General features: G+C 41.1%; 1 protein-coding gene across 3 annotated transcripts in view; it reads right to left on the minus strand.

Annotated features, from left to right (window-relative positions):
* Positions 1-4,645: 4,645 nt before the first annotated feature.
* Positions 4,646-22,698, minus strand: part of pkn1a (protein kinase N1a) — a 61,889-nt gene continuing 43,836 nt past the window's right edge. For 2 of the 3 annotated variants that reach the window (XM_008291571.1, XM_008291569.1), the window contains exons 6-23: positions 20,191-20,339; positions 18,156-18,369; positions 16,935-17,129; positions 16,423-16,532; positions 16,189-16,332; positions 15,818-15,893; positions 14,556-14,691; positions 14,199-14,283; positions 13,211-13,290; positions 11,453-11,528; positions 10,695-10,786; positions 10,119-10,295; positions 9,088-9,150; positions 8,213-8,289; positions 7,702-7,844; positions 7,008-7,115; positions 6,714-6,794; positions 4,646-6,305 (exon numbers count right to left, since the gene is read on the minus strand). In XM_008291571.1, coding sequence (XP_008289793.1) covers positions 6,102-6,305; positions 6,714-6,794; positions 7,008-7,115; positions 7,702-7,844; positions 8,213-8,289; positions 9,088-9,150; positions 10,119-10,295; positions 10,695-10,786; positions 11,453-11,528; positions 13,211-13,290; positions 14,199-14,283; positions 14,556-14,691; positions 15,818-15,893; positions 16,189-16,332; positions 16,423-16,532; positions 16,935-17,129; positions 18,156-18,369; positions 20,191-20,339 — 2,210 coding nt within the window. In that variant the 3' untranslated portion in view covers positions 4,646-6,101. The remainder of the gene's footprint in view (positions 6,306-6,713; positions 6,795-7,007; positions 7,116-7,701; positions 7,845-8,212; positions 8,290-9,087; positions 9,151-10,118; positions 10,296-10,694; positions 10,787-11,452; positions 11,529-13,210; positions 13,291-14,198; positions 14,284-14,555; positions 14,692-15,817; positions 15,894-16,188; positions 16,333-16,422; positions 16,533-16,934; positions 17,130-18,155; positions 18,370-20,190; positions 20,340-22,698) is intronic. The other variant, XM_008291570.1, reaches the window with a different exon arrangement.

Here is a 22,698-nt window from a genome sequence, read left to right on the forward strand (position 1 = left end):
AGTACCACCCGTTTATACAGGAGACTTATTATAAAGCTGTCTGGACCTCATTGATTTATTAAAACATTTTGATAATCTGGCTTTTAGTTGTGTTTTACAGGCTTCATCAGAAAACTGAATTAGCTCAGTTTCTCCTCCAACCTTTAAAAAAATAAACCACTTTAATCTCAACAATAATACCAATGTTATTTACAGTTCTCTAATATTTATATTTCAGTTCTGTGTACACTATGTCAATATAATGTGCATTTTTCCTTATTTCAGGTGTAATATTTAATTTTTCAGCAGCAATATTTCAATTACACGTGTGAGATTTCATTTTTTGTGTGTATTATGGTAATATCTTAGAAACTGAAGTATTTCAGGTGTAGTATATCAGTTTTGTGTGTAATATCTAATTTTACAGGAGCAATATTTCAAGTTCATGCCTAATATTAAATTTTTCAGGAGAAATATTTCATTTCCATGTGTAATATTATGTTTGTACCTCAGACTAATGTCCAGTATACTCGGTGCCTTTCTATTCTAGTCTTACCTTAGGCCTACTTATTGTTCATTCATATTCATTTTTAGTAATATCTTGTATTTTATTGCTTTCTATTATGCAATTGCATTTATTTTCATGTTACATAATTTTCTTTTCTAATAAATATCTGGCTCAAAAATTCCCTCCAGGAATAATAAACTTCTGTCTTCTTCTGTCTTATTACTATCCTTGAAAACAGCACTTGTGGAGCTTTTGCCTGTATCACATGTTCTTCATCATGCGGAGACATAAAATGAGCAAATCAAGTGTTACTGATAGAGAACAACAGCCGCTGAGCTGAAGAGTTTTCTGGTGGAGACATGATATTGGTAAAGAACAAGTTGAAATATAAAGACCGACAGTGGGATTTATGATGTGAATATACCTGAGTATATTAAATATTACAATTAAAACCCTGCCAAATCATATAAAAACGCATTGGTCTGGCTAAACTATAATTGTACAGATGAGACCATACGACAGTGTTATTAATTATGGAGATTTACCTGACTAGGTTAAAATTTTACCCTCAACAACTACACTTTGAAAACTCAACAAATCCAGAGATTCCCTGCGAGGAACAGTGGAGAGGAATGATTTCTTTCAGCTTCTCTAATCTTACCTGAATATCTCATTGTTTTTGGTTAGTTTTTTGCACTATTTTCTAGCGTTGTTCTAGTCAAACACCCACCCATAAATCAATAACGTATTCAGCAGGGGAATAAATAATGAAAACAGGTTTTAGTCGCAGGCCGTGACCTCAGGTGTTCCCCATCGCTTCCCCCGCTGTGACCCTGGAGAGAGACTTAACAGATCGGCTGGGTCGCAGGAGAGAGAGAGAGAGAGAGAGAGAGAGAGAGGTGGCGAACAATAAGGGGACGACAGAAAAGGTTAGATCTGAGTAGATGCTGAAAAGCATTCATTCATCAAGAGATAATTAATTATTTAGACATTTATCAAGCTAATCACCAAACATTTTTCAATTCCACCTTCTCAGATGTGGGGGTGTCCACATGTATGCATTATATTTTGGGTTATATTACCACAGTAGTTAATTTTTTTATTTGTTTTTGTTTTTATCAATTTTTAAAAAATATTTTATTAGTGTTATTTATTTTTTATTTTCATTTTTATATTTTAAAAATTATATATATCTTTAAATATTTTTATTTTCTTGATTTTTATTTTTTTTTAATTCTCGGTGCTATTTGATCAGATCAAATAAAAAATAAGAAATAAAAAATGCATATCAAACAAGAGCTCGGGTTTTATGAGGTTAATATAATTAATGATATTTAAATTCTTTTAGCAGCTTTACACTGTCATGGTTTATGGCTTGAAAACAACACTATTCAGATTGTTACACTATTTTATTTTTATCAAATTGGGGCCTCAGGAAACAAGCAGTAAACACAACATATTTTAAATTTCTGTGATTTTTATTTTATTTCCTCAGCCAGCAGTTTGTACCTGGTATTTACTGTGAGTTTATCTCTCTCTTTGGTCTCTACTAACTCTCGAGGGAGAAATGCATCTCTTCAGCTGCTAAATGCTCAGCTGAGCAGGTTGCGTATGGGGGGATTTTAGAGCTTTTTTCACTGAAAATAGCTGCCTGCTGTGGCTGTAAACACGGCTAACTGCAGTAAGAGTAAACCAAACCAGTAGAAGTGAGAGCCGGCCGACCAAGCAATGAGCTGTAATTCACTAGAAACCCTGTAAATCAGAAGAGAGCTGCTGATCCATTCCTCTCTTATCTTTCACATCAGCACTTCATACTTTGTAATTATAACAATATTAATTAGAGCAGCTTTTTTTCAGCAATGCATGAAACATTGATTAGATCATGTTTAAACAGTTGAAAGTGTTTTACGTATAAAATATAGCTTCCATTTAGGTTTTGCCCCAAATTTATTGTCTTGGCTTCCCCATTTTTGGGGGTTTTAATCAAATCAAATCAAGTTTATTGTCATTTTGCTGTACATACACAGCAGTACAGGCAAGATGAGAGAGCGTTTCTTCAGGATCCAATAACTTAAAGCAATTTAAATAAACATGTGTTTGCATATCTGGATCAGCAGCTCAGCATTCTGACAGCTTGTGGCATGAAGCTGTTGATCAGTCTGGAGGTTCTTCCTTTAATGCACCGGAAACGTTTTCCTGATGGCAGCAGTTTGAACAGTTTATGGAGAGGGTGTGAGGAGTCCCTGGCAATGTTCAGGTAGTACGTAGGTTCTTAGTACAATTTTATATGATATATGTTTGGCTGCTGGAAGCAAAGATTCATAGAGAAAGGTTAAGGTGGTTTCTTTAATCTAATAAATGTGTTGCTTTTACTTAAACCTACTGACATGCATGTGGATATTATGAATATTTCAAAGTTGGAGGAATGCTATCACTGTCTTTCAGGTGTTTCTACACCAAAGATAAGTTAAGAATGGACCTGATTACATATTTCATACAGGTGACATTTCTAGTGGTATAAATTCTACAAGTTGTTCATAGATTCATGATGTTTGCTCCTTCAGTGAGAGGTCAGAGGTCAGAGGTAAACACAGGGCTGGTAAAATGACTCAGGGACGCTTCACAAATACAAATGAAAACTTTTGTTCATCAGATATTCATCTCCAATTAGGAACTAGTCTTTTTCTGATACTGCAAAATGGCTTAAATCTAACAGAGGACCAACATGTGTTCTCCTGTCGCATGTTATGATTATAGAGCTGAAATAAGTGAAAAAATAAGAATCATCTGGTTGCTAATCGGCAACTATGGGAAGTGGTTAACCAATTAATCATTTAGGTCTTTAATGAGCAGACATATGTCGCTTTGATTACCTCCAGAGGGAAATGAGTTTTTTTTTGGTTTTCTTTCATTATAAACTGGAATATTTTTGGGCCTTAGATTGTTTAAAGAGTCACCCTCATCAGCTCCAGAAACTTTCAATGAATTAATCTTATTACTATAAATATTTTGTATTTTTTTAATAAACTGAACAACTACTTGATCAGCAAAAACAATCAACAGATTAATGTACAGTCATGACTCGATAATCCAACACTAAAACCTTCTTTTATGTCGGATAGCAAGGCTGTCGGATTGTCAAGATGGAGGTCGAGATACAAGGAGGGTTTGATGCTTGAAGGCTCATTTGTTGTTATTGTTCATAGTTGTTATAATAACTAGTGTATTGTTAGAACACTATGCATCACTGGATTTCACGACTAATTGACCGGTGCGATTGTGTACGTTCCGGCCACTTCCACCCAGTCGGAGCGCTCCCCTGGGGTGGAAGTGACCGGAACGCACAGGCAGTACTTGGCTGCTGATGCTGGTTTAGTTAGTGGTTGGTGGTGGCGGTGGTGGCGGGGGAGTGGCAGATACGCTCCATCGTTACCATCCATGTTTACTTCCGTAAACACTGAGCACGCTCGCTGCGTGTGACGTCGTCGTGTCCTCTTCTGAGCATTCAGGACACTTTTGGGTCGTATGAAGTTCACACAGCAGATCACATACAAGCCGTATTTAACTGGAAATGTGAACGAACTCACAAAAAAAATCGGATTTCACAAAAAAATCCGAATTGAGCATTAAGTCCTGCAGTCTGAACGTAGCCAATCTGTGGGATTGTTCAGTCAGATAATACACCATTATCCTTATTTGTGACATAAAATGTGATGTTGGAGTCGGAATACAAGGCTGTCGGTATGTTAAGGCTGTTTTTAATGGGTTCCATTCGTTTTTCCTAAAAACCTGTCAGATAGCAAGGTTTAGGATTGTTAATTATCAAGTCACGACTGTATAATGAAAATAATTAGCATCTGGCAACTGATAACAATGGTACAGTCGTGAATGGCGGGTTTGAGGATGGATGTTGACAGATTGTAAGGCATTTAGTTAGTTTGTGTTACACAAATACTTAAATTGAATTTCCGATCATGTGATGCCATTACAGTTGGATAAATACTGAATTATCACTCAGCCACAGTTGAACGCAAAAGCCAGTGAGCAACCAATCACGATACACAACCATAAACTTCCCTCTCCAATATCTCTATGTAACCCTTCCTTGGCTTCAAGTCATCGTCCCCGTCCCCATGACAACAATAACCAGACGTAGCATTCACTCCAGGTTTTCTTTATAAAATAAGTCATCTCATACTCTCACATGGTTTTGTATTGTCGTACACAAGATAAGTAAAATCCACACCATCATACATACAGCGTCACAACAAACCCCTCCTGTTCTCAGAACGTGTTACACAAGTTGTTTTTTTAACCCCTGGCTCATGTTTTTCTAACATTTATCATTCTGTTGTCCTCTGATGATATTTAGAAATGTATTGCCAAGAAAACTGGGATCAACTCGCTGTAGTGAGCTCTCTAATTGGTCCTACTGGTGGAAAAGCAGCTCATGAGGTTTGTTTATGGCACCGCCCAAGTTTCCCACAAGTACTTAGATATCAATGAGCGGGTGGATGACGACCTGTTGGTGGCCTAAAACAATTCTTACAGTCAGTGAGTTTTAAAATTCAATTGTGTTGGAGGGAAATTACTTACTTCATGTTCACAAAACTCTGGTAGCATGTAGATAACTGGATGTCTGTTACATCGCAGATTAGTGTTCAGATTGATTCTTTTTCGATTAAAACAAAAAGGAAATAACCAGTTTGCCACGTAGCTTTTCCGCTGATGGTCGTCTTTGTGTGTGTGTGCTACACATGATTATAGAAAACTGTTTCTAAAACCCAAATGTCCAACTAAAAAGACAACATTTTGCATCGAGTAATGCACAGAGGACTCATTAAATACCACTCATTTGCAAACTGCTGTTATAAAATCCAAGCAGCGCAATTTTAAAAAGTAGTTGGTGGACATCCAAAGAAACGTCCACTGCAGTGAAGTCAGACAGTGGTTCTTTACCCCATAGTTAACTAGAATTCACCTCGAATCAACATCGAGGGTCATAATCTTACGAGTGCTGGGAAAGCTTTGAGCACAAATACCCTCTAAATGTCATTATTAGAACAGTTTCTGCAGTGCATGGTATCACACGCTGTATACGCAGGGCCACAAAATAAAAACAAAACGCTTCTCCGTGGAACAAATACAAAGTACAAATGTAAGGCATTGGTATGAGAGGCCACTGAGCAACCCCTAAGCAGTCAATAGTACAAAAAGACAGCAAGCTCCTCCTCTCACAGCTGCACAGGTGACTGCACTGACACATGGGAGGATGGGAGGAAAGACGAATGTTTGCAGGACACACGGCTCACTGGTGTGTTGTACAATGACTGGAGAGGGGGGCCTTTGTTTATCTGATAGAACATTGAGCGACTTTCTGTCCCGGCTTTTCTTTTTTTCTCCTCAGTTCATGATCTTTAAAAACCCTGCAGACACACAAAACACAGACCGACTGTCTTCGGTCCCTCTGCATTCGTTCACAGTGTAAGTTACGGCAGACGAGCGCTGACGGTCAGCAGAGGCTGTCGGTCCGCTCTGGCTAAAACCGTCGCGAAACCTTCAAAAAAAAAAAGTTAAATCCAACATTCCATCGAGATCTGCGGGCTTCGGCCCACTAGCAGAGGTCAGAGACGTAATCGAAGTCCCGGAAGCTGTCCTGGTCTTTGCGGGAGAGAACGCGGGGCTCTCGTGGAGGCGTGAGCGTCGGAGGTTCGGTGGTGAACTCCTCGTCGAAGTTGCTGACGTCCTCCTTGCTGCCGATGGAGGGGACAAAGGGAGGGGGCACCTTCCTTTGCAGCAGCGCCTCCCAGTCCACATTCTGCAGTGAGATGGAGGCAATAATTAAAAAGGTGGCAAAAAAAAGGACAAGTACAGCTGCTGCCCTCTCAACCTCCAGTGTCTGTACTTGGTGAATCTCTGGAGTTTGGAATTTAGTTTTCAGTCCTACATGCTGGTTCAGACACCAGCCTTATACGACTCATTTTGGTAAACAAACTTAACTGCATTTATATGACTCTACATTTTATTTATCCAAAGCCACAGCTGCTTCGAGTCTTATCAGAGCTGTTCCTGCTGGTGAAAACCAAATATTTCCTGCTGGACGTTTGTCAGCAGAGCAGTTTTAAATATTGCAGGGAAGGACAGCACAAGCACAGACGGCCAACGAGAGCTTTTAGGCGAAGAGACGCAGACGACACATCGTCAAAGTGCCCGAGAGTGTACTCACTCTGAAAAATGGCTGCTTCTTCACCTCCTCTGCATCCTTCTCACCAGAACCCAGTCGTCTCTCTGGGTTCCTCCTCAACAGCTGCACACACAAGACGGAGAAATTAATAGGAGGTACTGTTGTGCGATTGTGAGTAAGTGAGCGTGTCAGATTTTTAACTGTGTTGGTGATGAAGTGTTTTGTATGCAAGTGCAGCATTTGTCACGTATAGTTTGTGTTTAATAAAGATGGCAAGATAATGAGGAGCAGCGTGTGTGTGTGTGTGTGTGTGTGTGTGTGTGTGTGTGTTCTTACCCTTCTCATGATGCCAATAGCTTCGGTGGAGAGGAAGCGTGGGTAGCGCACTTCATCATTCACAATGCTGTCAAACACCTCCTCTTCATCGTCCCCTGGGAATGGAGACTACACACAAACACACACAAAGGACACACACTTAACGCAATACAATTCATTTCAGAGGACTGAACATCGCAGATCAGTGTGTTAGCTACAGCCAACGTGTCGTGTGACGTTCAGAGACCCGACACTTCTTAGACAAACCGCAGCATAAAAACAAGATAACATCCAACCGTCTTTAATGGAGAAATATATATATATGAGACATTTAGGGGATTCAGTGCATCTGCAAAATGAATCATTCTTTCATCTACCAACTTTCAATCTACTTTTTTTCTTAAATAAAATAAAAAACAAATAAGCATTCAGGCTATGTTATAAATATGTATTTCTGACTAGTTCTCTTGCATGTGTTATGTTGGATTCAGAGCAGTTACATCTGGTGCCTTTTATGCTTTCAGCTTTCCACTCAAGTTCTGGACGTGTTCTGATCCGTCCTCCGGAGGAACACTATCTCACCTACAAGCTCTGCTGTGAAAGCACAGTGTGGCACCAGATAAATGTGATATTAACCCGACCAGTTTGTGTTCACACAAATGTTCAGCCAGCGACGGGCCGTGTAGGAGCTTCAAGAATGCCTGTTAGTTCTCACCTCTCCCACCAACATTTCATAGATGAGGACCCCCAGTCCCCACCAGTCCACCGCTCGGGTGTAGGAGGTGTCTGTGAGGACCTCTGGGGCTAAAAACTCTGGAGTCCCACAGAATGTGCTGGTTCGATCTCCGTAACCCATTCCTGCAGACAGATGAGACAGTTTGAGGAGGAAAGCTTTTGGGTGTAAATCTGGCAGCAGGAGGTGCGGAGGAGTTACTTGTTCTTTTATTGTCTCAAACTTTGCCACTTAGACGATCGAAACCTTGTAGTCTGCAGTGTTTAATCCTTTGTATTTTACAATTTATGCAACTTCTTGATTCACATTTCAACCACTATGTCTGTGAAAGCTGGCATCCTGCATCTCAAGCTTGCTCCGTGTGCACACCTCCTGACTAACTGAACAATGTTTGTACAACTCTTGCTCTTCGAAATAAATCCGCATCCTGAAGAAGAAGTAGCTCCTCAACATGAAAAACAAAAGCAAATCTGGCAGCAACATGGATATCCACCTTCTTTACACAGTCCAAAGTCAGCGATCTTCACATAACCATCTGTGTCTAGCAGCAGGTTGTCGAGCTTGAGGTCTCTGGGTGGGAGAAAAGATGTAGGTGAGAATCAGTGTGTCTTTACAGTATTTCAGCAGACACAGCAGGAAGTACACCAGAGTTTTAAAGAGACACAAACTCTCTGTGGACTGAGAGTCTGCCGCCATCCTCGCAGCTCTGTGAGGCTGCGCTTCACTGAGACTGTACAGCTGTGCTATAAATGTCTAACTCATGGTGGCAGAGAGGAAAGTCAGAGGAACACTCAAGTTAGAAGGGTTTATCCTAAGGACACCATGGATGTGTCAGTCAGTAGTAGCAGTCATTTTTATCTGGACATAAGCAGTGGACTGACAGAAAGCAATGCTGCTTGCATGGCTGGAAATCAGGAGCACACTAAATAGGTAAACCAGCATTTAAAGAGATAGTTGTGATTTTTTTTGTTGGCTTTATAAGATAGGGCAGAGAGGGAGAGACAGGAAAGTGGGGGGAGAAGAATGAGGGGAAGGACCTGCAGCATGAGCGGGACTTGAACCCATCAAGGACTATACATGGGAAGCCAGCTCAACCAGGTGAGCTATAGTGGCGCCCATAGTTGTGATATTTAAAAAGATGAATTGCAGAAAATCTCTTTTCATCAGTTTATTGTGCTGTTGATATCTTCTTGCCAAATCATTTACACTTAATGGTTCAGATTCACAAAGAAACGGAGCTTGGTGGAGGTGTTAAAGCGTCCCCACTGGACAATTTAAACACCTTCTTGCACAGATTTGTGTAGTTCTTGAGGAGACAATACTGCTGTTTGTATCAAGTGAGAACAGATCTGTGTGGCCTCCACTCACCTGTACACAATCTTATGGTCATGGAGGAACTGAAGTCCAAGAACCACGCAGGCCGCATAAAACCTGAAGTCAAAACAAAGAAACATTATTAACTATCAAAGAAAGGGGATAAAATGTAAAGCTCATAGTACATAACAGAAATTCTGCTTTTAGCCCACTGGAGGCTGCAAACAGAACTCCTGTCTGAGGGCTGACAAACAGCTGTTTGCCAGCTGCTGCACTGTTTTGGGCGGGACACTGATAATGCTGTTGAGGGGCAACGCGTCTGTGTTTGTGAAACAAAAATATACTACTACTGCTAGAGTAAATCAACATCTTTAACTGACACATTAATTTGTTGGACACCATGGAAATAATAATAATAATAAAAAAAAAACAGCCTAGATTTTCGTCATTATTTCCTAAAAAGGAGTTGCACACACATGTGAACCCACACAGATGCTTCCACTTATTTTAGCCGATCACACTCAGTCACACTCTCAGGACTGTGTGGGTGTGTACAGACTGCGTTTGACTGGCGCAATTAATTCTGATGATCACAAATCAGTTTGAAGAGTTTAAATAAAGTGTCCAGATGTACAGTCACCCTTTAGCATTTTCATGTTCTCAAACTGGGCTGCAAGGTGAATCGGTGGTTAGCACCGTTGCCTCGCAGCAAGAAGGTCACCGGTTTGCATCCCGGTGAGGACACCCAGAATCTTTCTGTGTGGAGTTTGCATGTTCTCCCCGTGCAGCGTGGGTTCTCTCCGGGTTCTCCGGCTTCCTCCCACACAGTCCAAAAACATGTTGAGGTTAATTGGTGATTCTAAATTGTCCGTAGGTGTGAATGTGAGTGTGCTTGGTTGTCTGTCTCTAAGTTTAGTCCTGTGATAGACTGGTGACCTGTCCAGGGTGTCTCCTGCCTTCGCCCTGAGTCAGCTGGGATAGACTCCAGCCCCCCACGACCCTAGTGAGGATTAAGCGGTGTATAGATAATGGATGGATGGATGGATGGATGGATGGATGGATGGATGTCCTCAAACATTACGTACACGGCTCGCGGCTCTGTGAAGACGTCTGTGTGGATGTGCATCATCAGGTCGCCTCCTGCTGTGTACTCCATGACAAAACACACATGCTCGGGTGTCTGGAAACAGGCGAACAGGTTGACCAGGAAGGGATGGTGCGACATGTTGACGATCTCAAAGATGCGCTTCTCGCACATCAAACTGGAGGCGGAAAGAAGACAAAGTAGATGTAAGGGCAAAATAAAGTGAGACAGTGAAGGAAGAAGGTAAAGATGAAGTAGACAAAAACAAATGAGAGGAGGGGGGAGGAGGTGAGGGGGAGGCGAGAGAAATGGGAGGTTGCAGAAAATGAGAGAAAAGTGAAGGATTGAGGGGTGGAGAGAAAAAAAAGATTAGAGGGCCATTTACACATAATTAGATAGTGTTTATTTTGGTCAGTGGGACACCCACACTCAGCCCACAGAGGAACCGTAATCACAGTGATTCAAGATACAGCACCACACATTAAATACCGTGTATATTACTGGAGCTCTGCAGCCATAAGCTAAAAACACAGCAACCAATCACACAAACGCACTCAAGAACAAACACATCACACACCTCTCCACCTCATCCCGAGCAACGATATCTCCTTTCTTCAGGGCTTTGATGGCGTACATTGTGCCCGTCTTCTTGTACTCCGACAGCAACACCTGCAGACACAAAGAAGCTCTTTGATTCTCTCTTTAAAAGGCAAAAACTTGTACAAGTGCACTTGCTTGTCGGTGGGAATGTTTATGAGTGTGTTTGATGAGCAGAAGGAATGAAAACCTTTTCAATTTCTTTTTGAGCTACAATAAAGCTGGAATTGCTCGTTTTAAACCTGTAATTCAACTCTTTTTCTGCTATTAAAAGCTTTTCAACAAGTGAATGTGATTGATATGTGTGAAACAATTTTATCTTGGCTCCAGCAGCCACAACACTTTGTGAATGACAATGATTGGCACAAAAAGGAAAAGAGACATTTTTTGATTACAGAAATTTAGACCAACATTCAATATGTGCGCGAATACAAGCACCTAATAGTACAAAACGACAAACATGTTCTCCAGCTTTTGACATGTTGCCTGCTATGTGTGGCTTTCTGGTTAATATGTAATTATCACATCACTTTTTCTGTATTTCTAGAAACATGTAACTTCTTGATGCTGCCTGACGACGAGCTGCAAGCTTGAAACGCTCAGATCCAGAGAGGCTGTTAGTTCCAGCCAATAGGTAGCTACTATATTTGTACACATGCTAACCGCCTCTTTTCTTCTTTGCACTGTCACTGACCACTTTATTCATTTAAAAAAAAGAGTCAATTATTGAAACTGTACCTTCCCAAAGTGTCCCCTACCCAACACAGCGATCAGCCGGAAGTCGTGGAGGGACAGAGGACCTTTCTTCTGCTTGCTGGATGTACAAATATGAAAACTAGTTAGAAATATATCAACCGCTCACATTACAAGACAATAATTTGTCGTAGCAAACAAGGAAACTGAGGATGTGGGTGCAGCATAGGGCTCAACTGTTTGGGGGAAAATATCTAATTCCAATTTTTATTGCAGATAAATTCATCTACAATATGTAGCTGATTTAAAACATGATGGAGCACTACGACATGAGATACCTTTCAGATATGAAGTGCTCTATATTCTAATGCGGGTAAGAGAGCTGAAAGTCATACACTGCTCCCAACTTGTATTGATAACATTTTTAACTGGCATAGAAGATAGAGCAGTTGTCCTATTTAAAAAAAAAATCATTATAAAAATAAGACAACAGACATTTCATTCACTGGTCAGTAGCAAAATCTACAGCAAGTATCCTGCCTTCCTTAAGCACACTGTACATGAAGACAGTAGCTTCAACACCTCTCGCTCATCACCACTCTGGACACCAGGATGACTGCTCGTACCCAGGTTTATTGATAATTGAAAGGGTGAAACTAAAGGAATGCAAAAAATACAAAAGGAAATTATTAATTGAATCACCAATTAAACTTATATCCTGACACAGAAACAGATTTCCCTATTAAACATAATATGCAAGTGACTCTGACAGTCTGCTTCACATAATAATAATCCAAGAAACAGCCTTCCTGCAGAAGCATCATTATAATTTACATAGCGAAAAACTAAACTAAACTCAGAATGGCAACAAGATGGCAGCATAAGACCACAAATGAAATCATCGGCCAAACTAACCTGCAGGAGCCAAACATGACTCGTGAATCTTTACATATTAAACCATGAACTTTCCACCACAGAAATGAACCAAATATCATTATTAAACATAAAAGAAAGTTACATACCGACGATGCCACGAACAGACAAGATGTAACTAGTCGCTTTGCCAGAACACAGGAAGAGAGAAAGAAACTGCGTTTCCCATGCGGGCTCACTTCCTGAGTCTGTCTCATAACCTACCTACTTTCTAAAAGCGGCAGCTCACCTAACAACCCAACTGAATTATTTAGAAATAAACACACTAAATTAAACTTAAATAACAGAGGCATGACAGCAAGTAAATCAATGAATCAATCAATCAATCTGGGTGAGGCTGACTGCATATACTAAATTGCAGCTTTTGCAGTTTGCTGACTGGATTGTTTCAGTTGTGACTTTGATTTGACAGTTGTTCAGCCCCACTACTGATGATAGACAGCAAACATTTTGAGTTGCAGCAGGAAAAGCAAAGATGCAATAAAGAACACTAACGATGACTTTCTCCCATGGAGGTGTCTCAGCAGGATGGTTATTGGAGGGTTGCTGGAGTAAAGCCCTGTTCATGACTGACACATGAAGGCCGACAAGCATTCACAGTTATGCTCTAACCTGATGCCAATTTATGATTGCACTCATGCCTGTTTTACGACCGTGGGAGGAAAACTACACACAGAAAGGCCCCGACCTGCTGCAGTCCTGAACATTTGTGCTTTGCGGTGACGGTGACCAATTCAGCCATCACTAATTATGTTATTGACATTTCTGCTTTTCCACTGCCACCCGTCAAAACGTCCTCTGTGACAAATGGCCCATTTATTATGTGCACACAGGGCAAAAAAATAAATGCATACGTGCATGTGTGTGTACCTGCTGACAGATGGGGTTCGGACAGGGGACTCGGGGGTGAGGTCTCGGGGGGAGAAAGGCTCGATGACTTGCAGTCGGTCCTATTGGAGGACATGCGAGGAAACAAATGTCAAAGGAAAAGATGGGAGGGAGATGCAAAATGGAAGACGAGACACACGGTTTGGAGGCGACACTTCTTCCTCCTGCTCTGTTTATTAAGCTTCACTGGCAAAACTCATAAATGTTCATTTAAATGTTAATCAGACTGGTGAAGAGGGGCGGCGCTGATTGAACAGAAAGTCGTTTCAGTAGCTCTTACATCTGCAGTCACATTATACGGGATGAACTGTGAATTGAGATGTGAAAAATTCCCACAGCATCACGGTTGTCTGGTTAATGGTGTCACTGTGCACCCACAGTATAAAACTATGTGTTACATTTGGGTGTAATTACCTTTAATGACAGCTGACATGAGGCGTCCATATTTGTTTGGCTCATTTGTAAGTACGAAGTCAGATATATTTCACAAACTCTCCGAATAAACACTATGAATGCCGCCTATCTAGGTTTAAAAAGTTTGTAAATGTGGTTTAAATGTTGACAAAAGCTCTGTTTTACAACTTAAACTGCTATTTGTATCAGATCAAATATGGCATGCAGCTTTATGAACACTTTGTTGGTCAAATTTAATGACTATTGGAGAACAAAAAAATTTGATTTCTTAAATAACTGCCACTCAAAATTACTTTTTTGTGCTCTCTTGTCTGCAAATAACAGAAGCAAAAAAGTGTGTAGTGTCAAAATATAGTCCAAACATCATCTAAATTCTCACTATCATAGTCTTACATTATGGATGATTACATACTTTGCTGATCAAAGCTATAAAAGATCAATACACACTCTTCTTTGTCTCTTGTGGATTCAGGCTCAGGCCTTCTGAAAGCACATTTTAACCCTGGTCACACACCTCCCCTATTTCCCGGGATTCCTCTCTCTCTGTCTGTCTCACCGGAGTGTTTGTGTCCATGTCTCTCTTGTAATCGCCTCTTATGGGAGAGTCGCTGTCCAGACTCAACTTCTCCACTGAGATCTCCCTGAAAAATCCACACGGAGACACACACAAACGGAGCGACGTGATAATGCGAGACAGACGAACGAGACATGAAACAAAACACAAAAGGGTTGTTAGACGTGGGGCAGAGAAAGCATCGCGTGCTTTATTCTTTGCCAGGAAACACAAGGAAAAAAGGTTCGAGGAATGTTGCCGTGTTTGATAGCGAAGCCTGACCGACGGCTATCAAATGCGGTGAGTGTTCTTTTGTGTCCGTCTGTGCTTCTTATGGACCATTTACTGTGTATGTCTCACCCAGAGTTGAGCGTCAGGCTGTGTGCGTGGGGGCTGTAGGTCCCCGAGTTGTTCACGGTGGGGATGGCGTTTCGCAGCAGCCTCACCCACGTCCCGATATCCACGTTCATCTGTCGAGCTCGAAGGAACGCCTTGCCTGGAGACACATGCACTGATCATGTCTTGCAAAGCGAATCATCATCAATCCCCCACAGAGGAAATTAGTTTTAAGTTTCCGTTATAATCACATTTTCTACTGAAGCAAAAACACATTTCGCAACAAACATCAGATTAAAAAAAAAAAAAAAAATCCTACAATAAGTCAAGACCTTACATTTCCATACCTTTGTTGAACATAAATTGTTGCATCCGTGTCAAATATATAGTGAAGAAGCCACAGAATCAATTTGATAGAAGTTAGATACCAAGGAGTTAAAAATGAAGTCTAGAACTAATCAAAATATGTTCAAAAACTCAGAAAGGAAATGATTCTTGTTCCTTCCAAAATAAAAAAATAAAATAAAATAAAATAAAAAATCAGGAATTGCATACATAAATATGGCTGAATTTATATTATTTGCTAAAATCCTAATTATTAATGAGACAAAAATGTACTACATCAGCCATAAAAAACTATTGGAGAATGCTGCTAATTATAAATAGGATGTCTTTTCACACACATAAGTCTAAAATGAAGATGATTAGTTGTTAAGTATTAAAGTCATCCTATAAAAAAATGAACAATACTTGCAGTTGACGGTGCTAAAGAGTGCATATAATAACAGATTTTTACATGAGCATAACAAGAAAAATCAGACCAGACTTGAAAATCAAGGCTGTGATAAAACATCTGGATTTTAAGGCAAAAAACTAAATGTTTTCCTCATCTTCACTGTCAGAAATACCCCAAAACTTTCACAATGAGCAGTAAGAGAGGAAGCAGGCAACTGCATCAGTCATTACAAAGGTTTAAGGTGAAGTTCTTCTGCTAAATTTCCTTCATCATGTAGCTGTCATCTGAATAAATTTGTCATCATCATAAAGGGACAAGACTATTCACCACTAGGGGAGGCTGTGGTCTAGATGAAGACACAGCACAGTGAAGGTAGAACACACCAGTGCCTCGCTTCAGGCAGAGCTCATTATCTCATTAAGATAAATCCAGCTTTAATAAAACTGCTGTTTGTTGCGTCATGTCTCTCTGTATGAACTGTACTAAGACTGGTGAGCTGGAAAAGAAAAACAAACAGCAGATTTTCTTGTCTGCTCTGTCTGTTCCCCACCTTGCTGCTTAGAAAACACTTTCTTCTGCCTCTGGAGACGAGGGACTCTCTCAATGACCGGGTTGAAGAAGGTCACCTGGAAAACGCCAACAAAAACATGTAAACAAACAAATAAACAAACAACCAAACCCCCCCTCATATTTTACTTTCAGACGTCATACTCGGACAGACCTTTCAAGTGTGATTTATCAAAGCAGTGTTTTCCAGCACAGGTGTGTGTGACAGCCTGTGGGTAGGTGTATGTACGCACATCTGAATATCTTTGTGTATTTATAGCACGCGTGTGTCATGTTTGCAAGTATACGTGTGTCCACTTTGCATGTAGCTGTCCCGTTATGTTGTTGTTATGTGTGTGTGTGTGTTGTGTGTACCTCGGCCAGCAGCAGGCCCTGAGGCTCCAGCTCCAGCTGAACTCTGTGTTTCTGGTTGTCCAGGAACTCCTCCAGCTTCAGGTACTTCAGAGCGCACAGCGAGCGGTAGTCCTTCCAGTAAACAGCAATCTCCATCTCTCTCGACTAAAAACAGACAAACACAGGTGATGTTAGGCAGAAGAAAACGCAGTGTTAGTAACCAGGATGGATTTGTGGGAATGTGTATGCACTGACCCGCTCCAGCTCCACGGTGAAGGTCTGGTCCCAGGCTTGTTCTCCCACCGTCCTCCAGGCTGTCTGGCCAACCACTGTGTTATCCAGCTTTAGCACCGCACTCACCTCAGCTAGACACACACACAGCAGTTATTTCTTTTACAGGAGGCATTCCTGTACAGTATTTGACACTTCAGCTTTTTTGGTCTAAAAGTGAATAACATTTTTATGCTCACATCGTGCGATATTGATTAACCTGTGCCAATCAGTTTCTCCAACACTCTGCAAAAAGTGCAAGACCTTAAAGAAGCTGTTTGCAGATAGTTGAGGCAATCTGTTAAAAAAACGCTGATTTTGTGTCAATGTGTGAGCCTGTAGTTTCTAAAATGTCTGTCCCACCACATGAAAGCTGCCCAGCTCCAACCATGTAATTAGTACGGATTATAGCCACATTATCTACACCTATACCACAAACATAAAACACCATATGAAACCTTGCCTCACACACAGCATACACCCAGACAAACACTCACAGGAGAGTTCTTCCGTCTTGCTCGGCGTCTTCCCGCTGACAGAGCCGCTGCGTCCGTAGAGTCCTTTGCTGCCTCTCATGAAGGACCTGGTGTCTCCGGGGCTGTAGCAGGGCAGCATGACGGCCGTTCCTTTATTACGACCAGGGACCGCCTCCAACAAGCCAACGCAGCCCAGCAGCTGCACCTGTAAGGTACCTGAAGAGAGAGAGGGAAAACAATGTAGTACAACTAACTGCAGGGCGGCTGAGATGGTAGAGCGGGTTGTCCTCTTATTGCAAGGTTGGTTGTTCGATCCCCCGCCCCTCCACAGTCAAAGTGTCCTTGGGCAAGACACTGAACCTGAAGCTGCTCCCAATGGCAGGTAGGCACCTTGCATGGTAGCTCTGTCGCCATTGGTGTATGAATGTGATCTACTCTTTGGATAAAAGAGTCTGCTAAATGAAATTGTAAATTGCAGATGAAAACACAGTGAGAACACGCACCCATTGTTAAACTGTGTGCATGAAGCCTAATGATCTCCACAAATAGGTATTAATTGGATGTAAACCAGCCTGAAAATCAGTGAGGAGATTTTACAGACATGTTCCATATACTACCATGGCATGCATTTACTAGAATTAAAATGAGTTTGTAAATAAAAGGCGATGAACTTAGATGTTCTGCATGTGTACAATGACCTTATGTCTTGTACAAACTTGCCCTGAAACATGCTTTCAGACGATCAAAAACCTCTTTCTGACACTTTTTTGTTTTGATGTTTCAGTGATTGTCGACAACTTTACCACAAGAAGGAATAAAAAGCTAAATGTTCTCGAAAGCAAGTGAAAAATAATTGATCCATTTGCCTTTTGTTGTTGAAAATTTCAATCTAGACAGTTTGAAATAGCTACGGGAGAAACCTCATCATAGTAATTTGATTGAGAAGTCGGCTCCAGACAGTGACACCTGTATGTATTCACCACAGTGGCAGTCGATTAATATGTCAACACCACTGTCTTATATGTTTTGCCGTTAGCTCTAACGCACATCAACACAATACAATGCTGTGCTTCCAAATATATATTTACCATATATTAATTTGTACCAGCCTGCAGAGTGAACTTATGGCCTGATGTTGAAGAAGTCAGTAAGCTTATGCTATAGCCGACTTCCTGAACAACCCTCGCTTCAGGTTTCACTTCACTCTGACCTACCATCACAGCTTTGTTTAGTCTAACGCACCAGTGAGAGGCGAGGGCTTGTTGAGGGTGCTGTACTGGTTGTGAAGGTAGGGGGCGCCGTGGCGGGAGCTGAAGGCAGGTGAGGAGGCCAGGACCAGCTCCTCTTTGATGACGCTGGCCTTGGGATGGTCCTCTGGCAGCTCCGCCAGACGCTGGTCCAGGGAATCCCTCAGCAGGTCCAACCGCTGCGACGCCTCGCTCAGACGAGACTGCGCCTGCAGAGAATTAACACAAAGAGGCTTTAATACACAATTACATCAACTGGGTGTTGTTGTTGGGTGGCAGTAAGTACACAATTATCTGTTTATCCTATCTCACAGTGCAAACAATCACATCATCATATCCTATTTTAGTCACGTTTTATAGCTTCACTTTAACTGCTTTGATGCTTTTCAGATTATTTATGACTGTAGAACATATTTTACTGTTTTGGGTCAAATTTGACATTTGACAGGAGTAAAACTGAGTAAAAACAGCATTCTTTTAGCCTGAAACTGTATGACTTTTAATAAAGTGACCCTAAGTACACAAAAATATTTCAAAATGTTTTGTACAGTTGCTATAAATTTGTGTACACTGAGGCTATTTTGGGTCAAATTGGATTTGTTCTGTAACCATTAAGATGGATTTTAGATCTACCAGAGTGGGTCAAATTAAGGAAAACAGCAGTTTTAGTGAATTTTAAAACTGTGAAACTGTACAGGCCATGTTTTATGTGTATTCTTTATTTACATTTATTAATGTGACATAGTTCATTTAGACATTCTAAACAGATATGTAGTTTAAAATGTGGTATAGATGCTCACGATGAGGGAATTCTGTACAGTATGGTTCTGGTCAACTTACCATACATATAAAATATGAACAGTATGTAAGGGTTAAATTATCTTTATTTTACCCAGAAAGTCATTGAGAAAAAAGTCTTATTTACAATAGCAGTCTGGACAAATAGCAAAGCCTTTTAAAAGAAACAGGAAAAAAAGTAATACACATCTGAAAACATGTCAACATGCCCCCTTTTTAACACAGAATCACAACAAGTGTGACAAGTAACACATGAACGACATGTAGTCTGATGAACAAACGTCACGAGTAGCTGACAGATAACAGCATCAGGCCAAGCTACAACACAAGTGTAGTATATTTGAAAAGCATAAAGTTTGTGTTCCAGAGCAGTAAAGAGCTAAGAGTGAGAATTAAAAGCCAGAAACCTGAGCCCACAGTAAAGGAACAGATGGTTTATTGGTGCTGATCAGCAAACCTCAACACCAGCACACACACTTTATGTTTTGATTTGTGGGAGCAATATAGTAGATCACATTGCAGCTGCTGCTGGGAATATATCTTTTAAATGTTATTATGAACAGAGAGTGTACAGTATAGCACTTAAAACTACTCGGTGAAATATCTGATTTACACATAAGTGTTTTCATCCAGACACTTGAGCGTGTCATGGTTGTAAAAACTACTTTTATCTTAATAAACCCTATAAAAAAATAAAATAAATTAAAGCCTTGCTGGTAATACAAAACATAATTCAAGTCCCAGAATATGTGTTGGGTAGATGTCACACATCTAGAGGAGCTTCATTCACTGTGTGGTTGACTAGTCGGTTGCTCCCTCATCAACCTTCCTTCATGCCGACCAGTCTGTGTGGTAGGTTTGGGCAAATGTTTTTTTTTCGTTTTGGGACGTCATTTTTGTGAAGCATCTTAACACTTGTGCACTGTTGGTAATGGATAGCCAAGAACAGTCAAGTTGCCATTAAAAGCACATTCCTAGAGTTCCTATTGACCCATATTACAGTGAATAAAAGCAGTTTCTGGTAATGTGAGGTCATGATGTGAGGACTAAATGGCAGAAGGATTAACCTCAAATATTTTTCTAAAGTAAAAATGAAAATATGTTTTCTTATTCACCTTGTGTTCTGCATGTAACTGTCACTGGGTTAGCTGCTGTCTTACAAGTGTATGCTTTTGAGTGCGTGAAAGGAAATTGCGTGCACGCTGTCTGAGTGTTTGTGTGTCCGGTCTGACCTCAGACAGAGCCTTCTTGTCCTGAACCTTGCTGGCCCCCAGCAGCCTCAGGACGTTCTTGGCCCCTTCAGCAACGGCGTGTTCCACCCTGTAGTGGTGCCTCAGCTCCTCAATACGCAGCTCCACCCCGCACAAGTCTTGGTTACCTGCTGACAAACAAACATCAGTGTGTATGAGAGAAGATGACTAAACAGAATTCAGATCAGCCTGTCGTGTCACAGCAGACAGTCACGCATTATGTTCCGCTGTTTGTCTCCATAGTCAGGTGCACGTTGCAGCTCTTTTGTTTTGACAGCGGTGTGTTGTAGGGAACTCCCCTGGGCATACTAAGTTAGGTTAATGCCTTAATGCATGTCATGCATTACACAAGAGGCAGATGCAGGAAACATTAGCAGCGGCTGGAGGGAGGCGAGCAGCCTTTGAGCAGCAATAACTTTATCTCCGGCCTCTGTTTCCAAACAGCTCCCCATCCCATCTTCAGAGCAATCAAAAGGCCTCTCGTCTGTTTATATTTTAACAAACTGCCAGATTGTTACCTTAAGTTATCCAGCCTACACTATATACACAATATTTCATTAGCTCTGGTTGACCTCTAACTTGCTCTGTTTCTTGCCGAGCTAAGGAAAAAAATCACCTGCATACTTATAGTGAGAAAAAAATATATCAAGTGCTCGAGAAACATCACATATAGAATTAAAAAAAAATGCTTTAAAGAATATATTAAACATTATACACAGCTTCATATTTCCAGTCACTCTCCACTGTCGGCTGATGGCCACTCCAAACCTGTATCTGTGATAAACACAATTGCTATTTTCACCCCTGAAATGGAAAGGCCTGGTAATGGCAGCCACACTAATGCAGAAAATGAGGTGCAATGCTCTCAAGTGAAAAGGGAAAAACACAGTCAAGCTCCCTCACCTAAAAAAAAAAAAAACAGCAGACATGGGGTCAGGCTCAGAGCAGAGTAGCACCCATGAAGCTCAATTACAGCAAAGTGGTTCAGCTTAATGGCACAGCGACAGCCTCTCACAGCAAACACAATGGAGCAGACAGATATGGTGTGAGATAAGGAAAAAGGACAATTGGATAAACAGCATTAAAAAAAAAAAAAAGAAAAAAAAGAAGGAGCATTTGACTTTCAAATGCCCGATTAGCGAAGAGGAAGCACAGAAGGACACGGACGAGTGATCGAGAATGATTTTTATGACTTACGAGCTGTTCAAAAAAGCTGCTTGAGACATGAGGAGAATGAAAGGAAAAGAGGGGGGCAGGGGTGGAGAATGATGGTGGATGCTTTTATCTCCTAATAAGGTGTTCTGCTGGGAGCCCAGACCCTGCTAGATGACCCCTCCACCGGGTGTGGTGCCTGGAGACTGTCTGTCTGTGTACACTATACACACAACCCTGTGATTGTGTGTGTGTGTGTGTGTGTGTGTGTGTGTGTGTGGTTTAGAGCAGAGAGACAGAATCATCGAGAAAGATCCAGAGCTCACCAGGGACAACAGCGCAGCAGAAGAAAATGTAAGCATATGTTGAGGCTACCATCACAAATAATGACAAGGAGAAAGTAGAAGCTCTACATTTAACTATGTGTAATAGAGAGGAACCCTCTGAACCCCAAAACAGTTTATGGGTGCTTTCTTTGTTTTTTTTGTTTTTTGCTCCTGTTATATTTTACAGGGGCTGCAAGGTGGAGCGGTGGTTAGCATTGTTGCCTCGCAGCAAAAAGGTCACCGGTTCGCATCCCAGTGAGGACACCCGGGAACTTTCTGTGTGGAGTTTGCATGTTCTCCCCGTGCAGTGTGGGTTCTCTGGCTTCCTCCCACAGTCCAAAAACATGTTGAGGTTAACTGGTGATTCTAAATTGTCCGTAGGTGTGAATGTGAGTGTGCTTGGTTGTCTGTCTCTAAGTGTAGCCCTGTGATAGACCTGCTTCTGCCCTAAGTCAGCTGGGACAGACTCCAGCCCCGCACGATCCTAGTGAGGATGAAGCGGTGTATAGATAACGGATATTTTTACAGTTTGTTCACTGCAATATTAAGTCCTGCACCCCTATGTAAACAGCACAACCACGATCAGAAGTAGACCGAGCTCAGAAATGTCTTTTAAGCAGTATGACAGCTATAATGCCATAAATCACAGAAAAATAAAAAAATAAAAAAAACTTTAATTTATTTGATTATTTACTTCACAAAAAAAACAAAAAAAAACTTGCCTCAACGTACAACCTTTTCACAGGTGTTGCAAATATTAGAAAATAAATGCTGCCTCTAAACACTGCAGATATGTATTTCCATGCTGTGAAAACACAGCCTGCAGTTCAGCCAAGTTCAGCTGAAAAAACCCTGAGTTTTTGTCATGTTAGTTGCACTAATGTCAAAACTGGCTTCAGAGTTCAATTTTTTTAATTGAGACATGAAGTGAATTTAATGAAATATCACAATTTTAGGACTTGGATCAGTTTGCTGACACATCACAGGCGAGTAGTTCAAGGACTATCAGAAC

This window comes from Stegastes partitus, unplaced genomic scaffold (assembly GCF_000690725.1).
Source record: "Stegastes partitus isolate 25-593 unplaced genomic scaffold, Stegastes_partitus-1.0.2 Scaffold750, whole genome shotgun sequence".
Taxonomy (NCBI): domain Eukaryota; kingdom Metazoa; phylum Chordata; class Actinopteri; family Pomacentridae; genus Stegastes; species Stegastes partitus.